The sequence below is a fragment of the Amblyomma maculatum genome, chromosome 9 (assembly GCF_055883805.1).
Source record: "Amblyomma maculatum isolate TAMU_Amacu chromosome 9, ASM5588380v1, whole genome shotgun sequence".
In the NCBI taxonomy this organism is placed as follows: domain Eukaryota; kingdom Metazoa; phylum Arthropoda; class Arachnida; order Ixodida; family Ixodidae; genus Amblyomma; species Amblyomma maculatum.
This window is the reverse complement of record NC_139352.1, coordinates 78,394,007-78,406,160: the sequence shown is the minus strand read 5'-3', so window position 1 is coordinate 78,406,160 and position 12,154 is coordinate 78,394,007. Positions and strand designations below refer to the sequence as shown.

At 46.7% G+C, this 12,154-nt stretch overlaps 1 protein-coding gene across 1 annotated transcript in view; it reads right to left on the bottom strand.

Annotated features, from left to right (window-relative positions):
* LOC146179522 (choline transporter-like protein 1) overlaps positions 1–12,154 on the bottom strand; it is a 39,381-nt gene that overhangs the window by 22,958 nt on the left and 4,269 nt on the right. The window contains exons 3-7 of the mRNA XM_084579892.1: positions 8,917–9,068; positions 4,240–4,308; positions 4,068–4,155; positions 3,197–3,260; positions 2,364–2,472 (exon numbers count right to left, since the gene is read on the bottom strand). Of these exons, the coding sequence (XP_084436018.1) occupies positions 2,364–2,472; positions 3,197–3,260; positions 4,068–4,155; positions 4,240–4,308; positions 8,917–9,068 (482 nt within the window). The remainder of the gene's footprint in view (positions 1–2,363; positions 2,473–3,196; positions 3,261–4,067; positions 4,156–4,239; positions 4,309–8,916; positions 9,069–12,154) is intronic.

The window sequence follows — 12,154 nt, the reverse complement described above, 5'->3', positions numbered from 1 at the left end:
CTTTATGCTCGTCCATAAGCTCTTTCCAGCGGTTCCTTACAGATCGATTCACTATGTATGTGCCAAAGGCAGAAGTACTTCCTTTATGCTCGTCCCTAAGCTCTTTCCAGCGGTTCCTTACAGATCGATTCACTATGTATGCGCCAAAGGCAGAGATTAATTACCAGTAAATCTAACTCGGCGATTCAAGCACGGGACGTACAGGGACGCTCTCATCCGTGCTCCCCTCCTACTCCGCCGAACGAAGCCCACGTCACGCTGTTCTCCCTAAGCACATTCGTCAACGCCCCTTGCGTGACAGAGGGCGTGCACGACGCCTGGAAGGGCGCGGTTGACGTCTTTCAGTACGCTAGGGCAGCCATTTGCGGATAAAGCACTAGCCTCGTGAGGGCTTATACCTATATGGCTGCACTGAAAAGGTTTCGCCAGAAAGCCCCAAGTGTAAAAAAAATGAAACAAAATCGTTAAATAAAGTTACTATTACGAACTAATTTTTAACACACTTATTTGTACCTGTGAACTTGCTGGTACGTTCCCTTGCCCCATTAAGTGTTCCCATCCTTGTCGGATTAGATTTATAGCTCTTTCAAATTTTAATACCAAAGTGTGTTCTGATTTATTTATCCATTTTATTCTGGGTTATTTGTGTGTTCTAAAAATAAAATAGTGGGCGTGATAGAGGTTGCTATAGTATGTGTGTATTTTGTTTCAGTTCCTAATGTGTACAACAGTGCGTCTGTATAGATGGTGAGCTTGGCAGAATGGGTTTGCCTTAAGTGTGACACTACAGGGGCAATCTGGGTAAGTTTAGACGCAAGTGATAGTTTATGTAGAACTCTCTTGGTTAGCCTCGACGTTTCAGCCCCATAGGTGAGTACAGGCAAGATGCAACTGTTGTATACTTTCCTCTTGAGCGATACCGGTAAGCTGCTAGTCATAATCTGCGAGTGCTTGCCAAATGCGCTCCATCCCAATCGTATTCTTCTTGTTATTTCCTTTTCGTGGTCCGGATCTGCGGTTACTACCTGTCCTAAGTAGACATACTCGCCTACTACTTCCAGTATTTCTCTAGCTAATGTAAACTGCTGGGCAGGACGTGTAGTGCGAAGAGAGGATAACCGATGGTCGCTGAGGGTAACAAACTGGATTCCAAGGGAAGGAAAGCGTAGCAGGGTGCGGCAGAAAGTTAGGTGGGCGGATGAGATTAAGAAGTTCTCAGGGGTCAAGTGGATGCAGCTAGCACAGAGCCGGGTTAAGTGGAGAAATATGGGAGAGGCCTTCGCCCTGCAGTGGGTATAATCAGGCTGATGATGATGATGATGATGATGGTTTATGAGGAAACCTCTGTAGGCGCAGTAGATTTCCAATAAGAGCGCAATTAATCTCACTGACATCCCCCAAAGCTCAGCTATACGGCTACAAAAGAAAACAATACGCAGATTTCACAGAAACTGCGTAGTTGAAAAGTCCGTCCTGGTCCGTGGTTTGAATCCGGGATCACCGCCCGTCAGGAAATGTCCATCTGCGAACTAAGCAAGCCATGCACAAGGGCTAGCAGATGTTCTGGCGAGAAAGAATCTACCAATAGTTCGAAGTGGGAATGGTGTTAAATAAGTCTTTGAGAGCCATGGATCCTTCATTTATAGCCGGGTCAAGCTCCAGGTCAATAGAGAACAATTATCCCCTTATTGAATTGAAAATTACGAGAAACGATACCTGAACATGAAAAACAGAACTCTCTATTTAAAGAGTGTTACATTATGGGACAGGAAGACTGCGCAATATTCGACAATATGAACTTTGTATAGGACACGACTGCCGCAGCAGGTTTTCATCCCTTCAGCTAGAGAGGCTTTAAATGAGACACTGAGGAAAAATTCAGGTTGACCTGCGTCTAGAGACCATTTTAACTTAAAAAAAAAACATAAAATACTAAAAAAACGGCATGCAGGTGTCGCCGTGGGTGGTCGATTTCGCAACTAAACGGCTTGCGTAGACGACGAGTGTGCGCGGATCTCGGAGACTATACTAAACCATCTCTCACTTCAAAACGAGGGCAACGTTGCCCTCGTTCCTTTGCGTAGTGACGCGAGTTCGATCAAGCGGCGAGAAAAATTTTATGTTCAGCTTTTCTCATCCACCAAATAGTATTTTCTTGCCGTCCAAATTTAGCGCACGCAGAAAGTTCAAGAGAACCCGTTTCTACTCAGAACAGCAATTTTATGGACGTGTCCTCAGTGTACGTTTTAAGGCGTTGTTTCCAGATTACATAACTCAGTCTATGCAGTGCAAGTCGGACTCATGACCTGCGCATGAGTGACCACGTCATCTAGGACAAGTGCCAGGATTGCGGTCGCGCGTACCAGAGATAGCAAGTCCCGCCGACGCACGCCAGGGAGACGGCTAGCAGGAGCGACCACACCAGAAGGGCGACGCAGTAGCGCAGCAGAATCAGCGCCGCCACGCTGAGCCCTGCGCCAGGAGCAAGCACAATCGCCAGCTGGTTTCAGCTCTCTATTCGAGTCGGCCGACAGCTGAAAGAGCAGACTTTCTCATAAGTGTGTAGGCCATGCAAGAACGCAACTGTCACCACCGAGGCAATTCCCCGTGGTGGGTTTTACTAAGTACTGAAAGCGGCACATTTTTATTTCCTGGATTCAGTTCTAGAACACAAGGCCTTGTAGGTTAGTAGCAGGGAGATGGACACGCACAGGTACACAAGAGGGTGGGCGAATGCGCAGTCATAATAACGTGTGAACACGTGTGTGGCCTCTTTTACACGAATCACCCAGGAGCGGGTTCAGTTGATCGCGCGGTCTCCCCAACTCTATGTACAACATGCAACAACTTCTGAAAGCATTCACATATACTGCGTCGGTCTGGTGGAGCAAATCGACTCTAGCAGTTGGGCTGAAGCGTAAACATAATTACCGCTCGACTCATTCGACGATATAACTTTTATGTGAATCCTGTAATAGTTTTCTATCTGATGGACGAGCTTGTGTAAACAATCCTTGTGTTTAAGTCTGTATGTCAGCGCGAGGCTGCTTCACACCCTTTTGAACCACACACCCCGAAAGGTCTTGCGCATGCGACAACATCGGTCGACCATAGCTACGGTCAGAAACACGTCGTCGGGTGCAACGTGTACATCGCGATGCGATACGAACAGTGAGGAGTGCGCAAACTTACGTACCGAGTGCTACGAGGCCCATGTAACCCAGTTCCCGCCGGCAGATGGCCAGGTCGTGGACTAGCTCCTGCACAGTCAACGACACAATACGCCATTTTCATACGCAGATGGATGAATATATCGTCGCCACTTTAAATGACACGGTTGCCTGCACCCTCAACCGAATTGCGTGCACCTTAAAAGTAAAGTCCCTTGCAGTTCTCTTCAATTAGTCTTGCCCTTGCAAGTTACAACCATTGATTCGATGTACTCCTCGCCTGCACGAAAGCGCCCCTTGCGAAAGTCTTACATACTACATATAAAACATGCAGATATGGATACATAAGGCTAGATACATGGGCATATATATGGACATTTATGTGGACGTATGCGATCATATGTACAGATCACGTAAATTTGCATATAACCGGATATGCTCTATCACTAGCCAAGGCCGTATCAACTCCGTGGTTCCAGATGACCATATCTGTTTTACGCGCATCCCATCGTTCGTCTTAATTCTTGCTGTAAACTATCGAACCACGTTTCTCCTTCGATCCATATGTTATACCTCATGTACCTATCATTTTTTGTTTCCCCCGCCATGTTCCCGCTTTCATAGACGCCAACGTGTTTACACAGTCGGCTGTTGTCGCAGGTACGTGACAGTGACCCCGATATCGCCAAGGCAGCGTCATCGCAACGTGCAGGCTCTCCAAGATACTTTGTTGGGCGAGTTGGTAAACATCCATTGTTAATATAAACAGCGCGAACAGGAAGACACAGGACAAGATAAAAGGAAGCCTTGGAGTAAAGGCTTAGGCTGAGTTGTGAGTCAGCGCTTGTCCTGTGTCTTCCTGTTCGCGCTGTTTATATTAACAGTGCATGCTCTCACCTCGAGAACCAGGCCGCTGAGGTTGAGGGTCCGGTGCACGAGACCTGTGGGTCCCGAATCTAGCACGCACCTCCGGAACACGGTTTGTCTGCGCAGCATCGTACAACAGGCACAAAGAGGAACCACCGAGTATTGTACTTAGCATGGCGATGTTTCAGTATGTGCGGCTGACCTGTATCCTGGTGGGCATTCCGAAGCGCAGTGACGCTTGTGGCCCAGTGAGTCCTCCAGCACCAGAAGCCTGCAACAACGTGACAAATATCGCACATACTGGGGAACCCGTAGTATAAAATTTATAAATAAGTATATTTAACCAGTAATGTAATGCATAACGGAAGCAGGCGTCTTCGGCGTGGTCAAGAACATGTAAGATTAGTCAGCGCACAGCTAAGGATTGTTCGGATGTTTCGTTAAGGTTACTATGTCAAAAAACTACAAAGTCTTGTTATTTGAGCGACTTTCCTCAGTATATACGCACGCTACAGTCATCGCAGTTGGCGTGTATCGTGATTTCTAACGCACAATCCGCAAACTATACATGACAATTAAGGAAGTAATTGCTCATAAGCATCTAACCAAGGGCAGCCGTACGGCTACAAAGGAAGCCCTTTATAGAAACTTCGTGGCTGAAGGTAATTTCTCCCTTGTATGCATGGGCTTTGAACACGGGGTCAGCGCCTGTCCGGCGCAGTCGCTCTACCAACTGAGCTAACCGGACAGCTTACTAATAATTTCCACCTTGTAATATGATTGCAGTTACTTAGGCTTAGTGCCAAACGTGCGATTTGCAAGTGGACCTTCTGTAAGGAGGATGTAGGGGGAGTTTTCGATAACTCATGTTCTTTTTCTTTTTTTTTTTTTTTCGACCGAGGGCTACACCTCTAACAAATCAATATACGTCGACTGCCTGTTAAAGTTAAGACGTCGTGACACAATTACTGTCTTATCCTCCATTTTCACGCGCGTTTTATTTGCCTCAGTACTGAACGGCACACTGCAGAAATTGTGAACTCCATGTAGACGAAATCGTGCCGAGACGCACTTCCGCTATTACGTAACCGCTTCGCACGAAACCATTCAAAGGGGCCGGGAGAGGGAGGGAGGAAGCGCGGCCCCGCGAGGAGACCGCGGATTACGGGACGCTGCCGACAGTGCGATTGCAATCGCCGATCGACTTGTACAGAGACCACGGTCGCGGTGGAGGTCGTCTCGCACGCACTGTACCGCGAGTCGATCAGCTGCTGAGCGCTTATCAAAACGGGAGCCGCGTACAGCAGCCGACGAGAGGAACGCACCGTCGTGTTGCGCAGAAGTAGCTGCGAACGTGTGAGATTGAGAACGAGATGCATAGAATGCTTTGAGGTTTTACTACTAATACAACAAGCGGCCACAAAGTCTTGCAGGCTCCCTGTAGAGCAGGTAGGTTTGTTCTGACTCCATCGGATTTGAGTCGCCTGTATGGGCCGGTTCTCGAGATGTCCTGACGGGATTTCTGAAATAAGGATACTACGTCGCATAAATTAAAGAATGATAATTATTGAAATATTTTATTTGTCATCAAATACAGATGGGGGGATTGTAGAAAAAAGTTGTCCATGGACAGCTTGACGGGTCCACAATCCCTTCTTTTCTTTCGGCAGCATGGCAGCATCACATATGCACACATACTCTTCATTAAAACGAGTATACAGGTACATATTTAATATTATGTAAACATAGTAATCATTAGTTAATATTTAAATGAAAACAACATAGAAACGCACTGTTACAAAAGCAAACAAAAACATCAGCAGGGTTAGACAATATTACATAGAAATCGAAAACATCTCCCGGAGGTCTTTGCAGGATGCCGTGAAAAGATCAAAACGAATTGCATTACAGTAATTTAAAAGTGATGGTATTATGTACTTAAGCCTCTGTTTCCCGTAATTCGAACGTGACGTGGGTACTGACCAGTTTTCAAAATGTCTCGTGACGTAGCTTTGAGTGTTAATTGTCCTGTAATTGAGATAGGTTACGTAGATTGTTGACATTCCTATGGGTTTCCTTTTTATACATATGACTTAAGCGATATTTATATAAATTGTAAGCTGGAAACCGGAGTTCTTAAAGAAAGTGGAAGTTCATTCTATCCCAAAGCGAAAGGAATCTAAAGACAATGAAACAGATTTTCACAGCTCATTTATAACGATCATGACCAGTCACCGTGGCGTGCACTATAACGGCGAAATCTCCATCGAGACATTTATAGCCTGGACAGTTTAAGATATACGTATGTGAAAAATAAGAGGTCCACAGCGCGTGTGGAAGTCGAGCTGGCATTGTTTCGCCATCTACATGTACTACATGTTCTCTGTTTTCTCGCTACTATATTCCAAACGGCGCGGAGCTACATTTTACACCGGCTTCCTGCGTAAACAAAGAAGACTGGCGAAAGAGGATGATCAGCAAGCAAGCAAACAGTCAGTGACGTCACCAACGACGTGTTTAATCTGCGCGATCATTTTTTCTATGCGGCCATTGTTGCGCGCGTACAGCTTAGGCGGGACACGGTAAACTTCCTCGCCAAGGTTTCTCTTTTTACTTTCCGCAGCCTTTTTACGCTGGCTGATATTTCAATGCGCCCGCCGCCTTTTTCAGGGTCAACCATGGATCGCGGCGTCTGCATTCGAGGAAAGATGCCCGTAAATAATCTTGAATGACGCGCCCCATCGAGGGGAAATTTTCGACGCCGTCGAAGCGCGCCGTACTTTCCGCAGGTCACCACCTCAATACGAGGCCGAAAGCGCCGATGCGGATTAGCCCTAGCGTTATTTGAGTTGTGTGTCGAACAAGCCTTGGGTACCTTGGGCCTGCTTCTGGGAAAGAGAGCCATGGCTAACCTTGACCGCCTAGTAAAGAGCAGATACATTAGTCTGCCAACCAAGATCCGTATAACTCGTGCTATGGTCTTTCCAGTTGTGATGTATGGATGCGAGAGTTGGACTGTGAAGAAGGCTGACCGCCGAAGAATTGACGCGTTTGAATTGTGGTGCTGGCGGAGACTCTCGAGAGTTCCTTGGACTGCCAGAAGATCAAGTCAGTCGATATTGTCGATCATAAACCCTGACTGCTCATTGGAGGGTCAAATTCTAAAGTTAAAGCTCAGCTACTTTGGTCAGCTGATGAGAAGAGAGCAGTCGCTGGAGAAAGATTTGATGTTGGGAAAGGTTGAGGGTCGCCGAAGAAGGGGTAGGCAACGAACGTGATGGTTAGATGGCATCCTCGAGGCGCTGCAGATGAAGTTATGTGATGTTTCTATTGTGAAAAACTGCGCCGAAATAAACACACCACAAGACAGAGGGCGGGACAAAGGCGCCTTTGTCCCGTCCTCTGTCTTGTGGTGTGTTTATTTCGGCGCAGTTTTTCACAATAGAAATATGAACCAACTAGCCCAAGAAACGGTATTAATGCATTATGTGATGTTAGGAAGATAGTGAGAGACCGGAAAGCGTGGCGTGATATAGTCCATAGGGTCACGAAGAGTCGGACACGACTGAACTGAACTGAACCTTGGGCATTATGTTCGTCTGCTTTTTCTCAGCGCTGTCGTCTGCCCACCCTGTAACCTTTCACGAGCGGAGCTGTTCACATATCGACCTATGTCACGCCATAAACTGTTACATAACTAGTTCACGGTGTGCATGGACTGTCGTGAAATGAAAGTAAAAGGGATTATATACATGGTCTTGGCAAAAGCGACTTGTTGTCTTTAAACGCTGAAGTGCTCGTGCTTTTTTTCCTGAGTTCCGTTCAAGTTCACTCCTGATCTCTCACTGAGGTTCGCCATTAAAGGCGGTGGCCTAGCAGATCGATCATTAGCGTTACATTCTAAAGGAGCTGGGTTCGATCTGCAGTGCGGCTGTGTAAACGCCGGTTGTCTATAACGTCGATTTTCTCCGGCCTTGGCGCTCGGATCTTCAGAGACATGTTTGCAAAATGGCCTTGAACTTAACCGAGTCAAACGTCATGTTCATATTTTACTTCTCTTTTCGTGAAAGGCGGTGAGAGGGTCTCTCGCACCGCAGTTGCACCAGTCGCTCGTTATAGAGTACCCCCCCCCCCCCCCCCCCCCCCCGCCCAATGAAAAAAAAAAGTATATATAACAGGCCATCGATGGGTCGATGCGCCGATAATGCGTGGGCGCGGCTCGTTGCAGCATGCACTGCATTGGTCTCCACATCAGCTTTTTTAGACTGTTTGACTTATTTACTCTCAATCAAAGTTTACTTATGAGAGTTCGACAGTACAGCTAGCCCCGTTGTGAGCCTTTGTGCACCATCACACATCACAAAGTGCACTGAGACTGTTTTGCCAAGTGCGATACAAGCTTGGTCCCCTCCCGTGCGCACTGCGCACGTTATAGTTTCCTGTTTCAAGTATTATGCACCCTCTAGCCCAAATATATGTTCCTTTAAATCACGTTTGATTGACGGTTCGACTCCTTACTGAAAGATTACGCTAGCTGCGATAAACAGTTCTGTGCTAAGTCTCGCACACATTCGAATACTACTGGCCTGCGACGTTTTTCGGGGTGCACAATATCTGACCATAAACTATCACCGAGGCAATGTTGTGTGCCATTTCTGAGATGTATAAATAGATGTAAAGATATAGATATTCTTCGAAGCAATTGGGAATCCTGCTTCAATAGAATTCAATTTCACCTTCTAATTCTGCTTGGTACTTTTATTTCCCCTTCATCGTCTACTCTTTGCACTTGGCTGCGTCCGACTGGCTGGCGGCTGTCGCCGCATGCCTTTGTATTGATCCTCTAATGCTCAAGCATTAATAATGAGGAGTCTCTTACGTTAGCCCCGAGGTGTTTAGGCCAGAGTCCGACCACCCGGGCTGCAGAGGCCGCTGGCGCTCTCGGCCGCACACGTTTCCCTGGCTGTCAACGCCGTTGAGCAGTCGCAGGGGGTCTCCGCCCTTGCGCACCGCCCAGCACAGCAGCACGCCCTGCATAATGCGCCTTTTTCAGACGACAGCTCTGCGCATGCGTGCCTCTCTCGCGCTCTACTGGTTGAAAACAAAACGAGCATGCGCACTTCGCGTTGGCGACAGCACGACATGCAGACGGTGAACGTTGCTATCATAAACTCTGCTGTTGTCAACCAGATTTTTTAGCTCTCCTTGGAGGGCTACAAACACTTTAACAAGTATGTTTTCGTGATGAGAGCCAAAAACAGCCTTCGTCAAACACGCACAGGCAGAGTGATGAGGTTCTTACGAAAGCACTGGAAGCATCTTCTCTTCATCACGTAGGCGCGCTGAACTTAGCACGTTTGCTTTGTATGTGTGTATATAAGGAGAGAAGTACTTGTAATAAAAAGTTGAAAGTTCGCGCACGTACCAGTCTTGTCTTGTGTTGTGAATCGTCTTGAGTTAGAGTTCAGCGCGCCTACGTGATGATGGAAAACTAACTAGCCGCCATTACAACATTGCTTGCATCTTCTCTGCCTAGAGGTTGAGACGATAATTTCCTCACCCTCGGAAGATCCCTAGAGCACGAGCGATGAAAAATAAGATTCGCAGTGCACGTGCCGACTTTATTGACGGTGTGTCTTTAGCAGAGACTTTATGAACAAGTGCGAAGGACATCAGGACAAGCCCGTACACGCCGTGCTTGGCTGGACCTCTCTCCTAATGTGGCAGATATATTACTATATGCAACACATACACTCTGATGAGTCTATGCCAAGAAAAAAAGTTTTACCAATTCTATATGCTTGCACAGTTTTGCAAATAGAGTTGACAATTCAATAGTGTGCTAACGTGACGTCTTTGAGAACATAAACAGCAATGTCTTCACAGTAACCGAGACTTTTGTTTTTGTTTTTGTCGCGTCATCCTAACAAGGAACAAGCTACCTGACTCTCCTTGAAACATTCGACAGTAGCCAGAACCCAAGCCACGGAATTGCAAAAGTAAGAAATGAGCGGATATTTAGGTAAAAAAAATGCCAACCTGACACAGAAGAGAAAGAGCGATTACTTAAACGAACTCAGAAATATACCTGAAAGTACTTGTGTGCCTAGACAAGCAGTTTCAAACAAATTAATTAAACTTTCCGGATTAAGGTTTAAGGGCTGACGCTATAGGGTTCGTTGTAGTAGATAGGGCTACATGGCTAAACGAATCCTATAACAGGTTTAGCTGCAAATTGGCTCACGGTATGGTATACGCCTTTTGCGTATCGGCTTCATAGAAACATGGCCGGCGCAGTCTAGTTCAAACACAGATATTCAGATTCGGGGGTAGGGGGTCTAACCACTGATTCATCGTGGTGGGGAAAATATACGACAAATACACTTAGACTGCTTACGTGTGATAATGCCAAATCATTATAGCGACACAAGTCATGACTCCGGATAATGTTTTTATATACTCTACACCTTATAGTACGTTACCGATATGGTAAAATGCCGACTAAGGCTACGTTACACAATGCATACGAGTCCTGACTATATACAATGTTACGTTTAATATTTCATGGCTAAACATGTCGCCTCACATAGCAAGCGAAAGCCAAAGTCCCGGGTGGGTTCGATTCTCATCTCAAATATGCTATCCACGTTGGCAGCTCCTGCCGATTCGGCTATGGCATGTCGCCTTGTGACGTCACACTTACCGCCGGCCAATCAGCACCCTCTCATGTCACCTGCCCTCTGCCAGTTAAGGCATGCTCATGAAGATGACCGGAAATACAGACACAGAGACATGCCACCTCCGAGCCTGCAGTCGATGTCACCGGCAAAGCACCACCAGCTGCTCTAGGTATAATCATGAATTTTGTACCATTCTGTACACACCGCCGGCTTTTCTCGTAATAAGGATAGTAATGTTTTCGCATTAAAATTGCTCACGCCCGCACGTCAGTTTAATGGAAATAATTCGAGCTGGATGGTGGATTCTTACGTTGACTGAGTCGTTGGTGGGCTATGTCGTAGTTCATTGATGACTGCTCTTCGCTCGTATTGCATTCGTCATTCCCATCTTATTCCCAATTTATTAAAACTGGTGCATTCAGCGCCGTCCTTGCCGTCTCGTCTAAGTCCTTATCCCTTTTGCACTGGAGCTTGTGTGCCCCCACAAATATTAAGGCGAAAGCTTTTAACGACTCATGCTCGCTGCCACGATCGTGTCCGTCCGTCAGTCCGTCCGTAACGCTTTAGTTTGATGACGTCATCAGTGGTGTAGTATGTCCTACTTTGAAATAAATGATGGCGTCATCGGTGGTGTAGTATGCAGTGCCTTGAAATTAATTATGACGTCATCAGCAGTGTAGTACGTCGTACCTTGAAATAATAGATGACGTCATCGATGGTGTACAATATGGTGTCTTGAAGTGAGTGTGGCTATGACATCATCACACGGTGACGTAATCGACCGTGACATCATGAGTGCATGTGACGTCATAATGACGTCACATCCGGTTCTGACGCCAATGACGTCACCAGGCGATTCACGCATATACGAAGCTGACCCTGCCGGGTGCCCGATACAGGGGTCCGTGCGGCGCCTTTTATTTGGCACTTCCGCGAACGCCGCACCACACAACATATAGAAGCAGACTCAGTGCAGCAGGATCAACGGCGTTTCAAATTGGTTTACAGGCAAGAAAAGGAGCAATATTTGTAACAATGCTCCGCGGACACCTTAACCGGGCCATAGGGAAAATGAGGAAAGTGGGAGTGAAAAAAGAGAGAAAGAGGTGCCGTAGGTGGAGGCCTTTGCAGGCCTTTGCATCTCACTTTGGTGGTCCAAGTTCCCCCTAGAATTTTTAAAATGCATATTCAGGAGGACGACCAGTCTTATTCCGTGAACACAGCTTTAATTGTGTCTATGAGAGGCCCCGACGCTCTAGGGAAGCGAAATTGTTCCAGCAAAGGAACGAAGTCAGAGGTCACCCAATTCACTCCCCGAGTTGTCACTCCTTGAATTGGACAGCGAATACCTCTCTATTTGTTTTGAATACTTTTCACCTGGGCTGAAGTGTCTGTGAAATATTTTAAAGCCTTACAGTCCCCGTTCTTCAGAAAACA